This window comes from Nicotiana sylvestris, chromosome 6 (genome assembly GCF_000393655.2).
Source record: "Nicotiana sylvestris chromosome 6, ASM39365v2, whole genome shotgun sequence".
NCBI lineage: Eukaryota > Viridiplantae > Streptophyta > Magnoliopsida > Solanales > Solanaceae > Nicotiana > Nicotiana sylvestris.
The window spans coordinates 37,508,459-37,513,658 of record NC_091062.1 but is presented as its reverse complement, the minus strand read 5'-3'; the positions used below and the strand labels follow the sequence as shown (position 1 = coordinate 37,513,658).

The 5,200-nt window shown below is 31.8% G+C and overlaps 1 protein-coding gene across 1 annotated transcript; it reads right to left on the bottom strand.

The window, feature by feature from the left end:
* Positions 1-4,992, bottom strand: LOC104233454 (protein IQ-DOMAIN 10). The gene is made up of 5 exons (XM_009786849.2): positions 4,829-4,992; positions 4,344-4,505; positions 3,979-4,206; positions 834-947; positions 1-652 (listed from the first exon to the last, which is right to left on the bottom strand). Exons 1-5 carry the CDS (start codon positions 4,901-4,903, stop codon positions 365-367), a joined length of 867 nt encoding a protein of 288 aa, XP_009785151.1. The 5' UTR covers positions 4,904-4,992; the 3' UTR covers positions 1-364.
* Between the last annotated feature and the right edge of the window lie 208 nt (positions 4,993-5,200).

Below are 5,200 nucleotides of genomic sequence, written 5' to 3'. Positions count from 1 at the left end.
TGCAAAGAAAGCTATCATTTCATAGTTGACTTGACCCTTCTACCGTTCGTGCATTACATAAAAAATATTACTATAATACATTCAATCAAAAAACGAATAACATAAAACAAAAAGTTTCCATCACCAAGTGCATCATTTACACCATTTGTATCTTATATTTTAAACCAAAAAAAAAAATTCAAGGCACAATTCCACAATCACACAAAAATAAACAAAGCCAAAGAAATAAAAATGTCAATTTGACAACATACTGGTAGGGATGTCATATGTTGATTTGGTACATAATATATATTACCAAAAAGAATATTTTCAAGTATAAGTCGAGTTGGTCAATCAAATGTCAGCTTCTTGGGAAGCTTGATTCTCACTTCTCAGGAAGAGAGATGGACAATTTTCTTCCTTTTGTAGATTCTTTACCATTTGAAATAGATGGATTTTTAACTGAGACAACTAGTTTCATAGGTCCCAAATTTGTAGTTTTAGTTATCTTGGCAACTTGGTTGGAGTGTGAGATTTTTGGATTTACGGGGTTTTGAACTCTGGTCTCCCATGGTCTAATTGCAATCCAACGCTCCATCCAACTCCAACCCCAGCTATCCTTGCCAAGATCATAGTAGGCTTGTCCAAAATATCGATTTGAATTGGCTCTCCACTAAAATATGCATGATGTTAGAATCGAAATAACCAGATATTGTGCAAAAGTTTAAAAAGTGAATCCTGACTGATGATAAAAGAAAAAATATACTATGCAAACATAAAATATAATGTAATCCAGACAAGTTAACCTACATCTACAGACTGAGACGAGCAATCAATTGTCATAGCTAACTTGCCTGATGAGAAAAAGCATAAGCCATTGCCCTCTCCCTTTTAATTGCAGCTTCTTCTCTTTGTTGTAACTTCTGGATTATTTCTTCCATTGTTTCAGCACCACTGCTCCATTCCACCTGTTAATCAAAGCAAAGTTAAGTGACTATCTCGCCCATTAACCAAAGATCTTGGATTCGAGCTTTTCAAATAAAGAACCTTTTGGTATGTAGCACATTACCCTATTAGTGGCCTTATTCTGCGCGAATTCGAATTAGTAAGACTAATGAATTTTAAATAACGAGTAGTTAAACCAGAAAAAAATATCCCAACGTGTTCCAACTTCCATAACAAATTCTTTTACCGTAGGTACACGTCCATAACTCCTCATTCCACCTCTTCGCCTCGCAGTTTCCATGAGATTTTATTTTGATGTAGGAGAAATCTTTTAACTCATATTATAACAACAACATATGTAATGTATACTCAGACCTTACCCTTACTTTGTGAAGGTAGAAAAATTATTTTTGATAGTGGCAAGGAAACCATAATCATGACAGTTTTAACTCATATTATACTGCAATAATTATGTTTATCCTTTTTTATATCAATTTTTAGAAAAAGGGACAAAAACTCTTTATGCTTTTTGTTGTAGTAAGATTTTCACTTTATAAGGCGGTACCATCTCACTAAGCGTAACATTATTTAACATGATATTGAAACTTATGGAGATGTTAATTTGTATCTTACTTCACCCTTTATTACAATTTCACATGTATCAGTCCATTCAAAAAATAAATAAATAGAAAGATCCTTGCGGATATGATGCCTTTTAAAAGGGAGAAATTAAAAAATAGCTAGATTTACATGTGGTTATTTAAAAATAGCTACAGTTTCAAAAGTAATCGAAATTTAGCCACTTTTCATGTAAAGATAAATCTGAACGAAAACACTGTTCAAAATCTGGAAAAAATACTCCAGCATAATATTCTGGAGTTCCAGTATAATATACCGGTCCAGCATAATATACTAGAGTTTGGAGCACCGGTGCTCCAGTCACCAGTATATTATACTGGAGCCAGCAAAGTATACCGGTCCAGCATAATATGCTGGAAGTTCATACACAGGTGCACGGAACTCCAGTATATTATACTGGACTGGTCTATGTTGCAGCAAAATAGTGGCTATTTTTCAATGACTTGGCAAACGCTGGCTATTTTTGAATGATCAGTCCGAAAATTGGCTAGACCTGCTATTTTAACCTTTTAAAAAGCTAAATAGGTTTTAAAATATCTTCATAGTTAACAATCATATGATAAAAACAAAGATTAAAAAACAAAAGGAAAAGAACTACCCCAGAAAAATCCAAGGGAAATCAAATAGTAAGCTTTATAAGAAGCAGCCACATAATTTAAGGTCAGTGATTGAAATAGCTAAGAGGCATTGTGCAACCACGTCAATTATTGTAGGGATGTCATTTTATTTTGTTCGTGTGGTTGTATGGTATACTCTGCCTTTTCGTTCTTTAAATGGGACAATAGAATAATTAGCGTTTGTTTGTTCAATTGTCCCACAAAAATGAAGTTAATTTTTTGAAATGGTTTTAAGTTTAAAATTTCGAAACATTCTTTTGCTAAAGTTTGAAAAAAGAAAAATTGAAGCTAAAGAAGTCGTTAAGTAGAAGCTGTTCTTCACGCAAAACTCTTTTTAAAAAAAAAAAATCAAAAGACACTCAGAAATTACCAATCTTAAAAAAAACTACTATACAAACACATCAATGAAATTTAAAAAAATAATTTCAAAAGCTATAATACAAACACATTAATAATATTTTTTTAATAGAGGCACGAGTGAGAAAAGGCAGCTCGGCCTACTAAACTTACGGACCATATTAGGTCTATTGTATACGGTAAAGGTGTACATAGGTCGGGTTGGTTCGAATTTTACAATTACCAAACCAAACCAATTGTATCGGGTTATTAAATCTAAAGACCAAACCAATAAAACTCGGGTTTTTTACTCTCGGATTTTCGGGTTTTTTGGGTTTTTTGGATTTTTTCGAGATTTTTTCCGGTAAAATCTCCGTAGAACAAAACATATAAATTGTGCTCAAAATATTTCATTAATCCTAGTAAGATACAAGTATATAAAGTATTTTCCAAGAAAATAATACAAAATATGAGATGTGTCATGGCATTATCCTAAAATATTCAATAATAAAGACAATAAAATTATGTAATATAAATATTGCTAATTAAAAAGCCATAATAAAAATAAATATAATCTAAAAGTACTAAGTCGTGCTAAAATAAATAGACTAATAAGGGAGTATTAATTTCATGACTAAACGTTAAAGAAAAAATAAAAATAGGTTATGCATTTTTATCTAAATTATTGCAAAACAAAAAATAGATATTCAATACATTCTCGTTCGTATTATTGAATTGAATGTCTTTTGTTAGCATTAATATTGATTTGATTTTGGTTTGGGTTTTTGTTAGCATGATTTAATTTACTAATGTTAATGGCTATAAAACTTATTGGAACATTCAAAAGTTCTAAGTCCAACCTTGAAATAATACCTTAAAAGATAAAATTATGAAAACAATTTAAGAAATATTTATAAATTACATCACAATAAGTATATTTATATATTAAATATATCTAAAATTTCTATATATGTAATGTCGGGTTGGTTTGGTTTCGGTTTTGACTTTCTTTAGTTAAAACCAAACCAAACCAATTATGGTCGAGTTTTTTTTTCCAACACCAAACCGTAGTTGGGTTTTTTTTTCTCGGTTTCACTTCGATTATCGGGTTGGTGCGGTTTGTCGGTTTTCTTTGTACACCCCTAATATACGGTATCACCTCACATTTTAGGAGAAATTATTTTCATAACTTGAAATTGTGACTTACTTAGTTACACAATGACAAGTCTTACGGGGGCGGAGCTAGTGTTCTACGTACAGGTTCGACATAATCAAATAGCTACGATCTATATCATGTATAAAAAACTAACTTAAGATGCATAAATAGTTTATTCATAACCCAATAAAATGCTTTTTGTAGAATTCATAACTCATAAACTTAATATTTTGGCTCCGCGCCTGAGTCTTACTATCATTGAGCCAAGTCAAGGTGAGAAAGAATGATGAATGATAAGGTAGGTACCTCAAGCTCATGAAGCTTAGCATCAAGTTTTTGCTGATTTTGAATTTTCTTCTGCTTATTGTGGTCTTGAGTTACCATACTCAGTCGCCGAGCTCTGATCTCTGACTGTATTTTGCTCCAACAGTGTATTTGTTTCAAAGTCCCTACTACTTGGTTATTTACACTTAGACCCTCAATTACACCTTGAAACCTCACAGCGCATCTTACCCGACGTAGAGATTTTCTTGCCTACACATTGCATTATAACATATAGTTAGGACTAGGAAACTGGGACCTATATATATATATTTATACTAAATCAATGAATATAAAATGTGCATGCACCTTTTATATATATATTTATTACTTGAGATAATAGTAGTTACCAAATGAGCTCTGAACGCAGTCTGAATTCTGATGGCGGCAGTACTCTCAGTGAACTTAGTTTTGCGAGCAATCCTTTTTGAAGAATTTCCATTTGAATAATGAGCACTGGTGTCTTTACCACTAGAAATTTCTCCCCTTGGCTCATCCGATGCATTACTACCCTGAAATTACTTAATTCTTATTACGAAAATTTACCCTCATATTTGTTCGAAGCGCGACTTAATAAAATTGGTGACCTAAAGTCAAATTATAATAAAAGTGCTTAAAGATTATTATTAATATGTTAATGAGACAAAAGGCTTATTTTCATATCTATGATTCAACCAAATGGGACAAAGAGAATTAGTTTGATTCAGGATATTCTTCTCCTACATTTGCTCAATTCCAATAGATACTCTCTTTTATTTTTCAGTTTTATATAATGCAATTGTTTGGTATCGAGCCGTAGTTTATATACTACAACTAAGTGAATAGAGAGAAATACCTTGAGCTGTTTGGATTTACGTCCTTTGTTCCTCTTTCGCCCTATAATTGTTTTCAAACAAAAACCTGAACCCATGGTATTGAAAATTTAGATCATATCGCAGAGGTTCATACCTGAGAACTTATAAACATGTAATTTTGATTGTGAACTTCTTGTGGTAGCACTGAAATAATTAAAAATGAGGTAGGTAATCTTTAGTTTTCTTTTCTTTTTTAACCTTTAATCTAAAAAGAAAGAAAGATATAGAAATTGAAAGAAATGCAATGTACTTGTGCCACTAAAAACTGACATCCCAACTAGAAAGAATTAAGATTTAAGGTGGAGAAGGAAGGGTGGCGTGTGATCTTTTTGAAAGTTCAGCAGTCAATTTAG

What these genes read in the sequence shown, in the direction of transcription:
- LOC104233454 (XM_009786849.2), bottom strand. Translation starts at nt 4,903, where the DNA reads ATGGGTTCAGGTTTTTGTTTGAAAACAATTATAGGGCGAAAGAGGAAC. An exon ending in GTAAATCCAAACAGCTCAAG is followed by an intron (nt 4,506 to 4,828) that starts GTATTTCTCTCT and finishes AAGTAATTTCAG; the next exon opens with GGTAGTAATGCATCGGATGA. An exon ending in CTTATGCTTTTTCTCATCAG is followed by an intron (nt 653 to 833) that starts GCAAGTTAGCTA and finishes TGCATATTTTAG; the next exon opens with TGGAGAGCCAATTCAAATCG.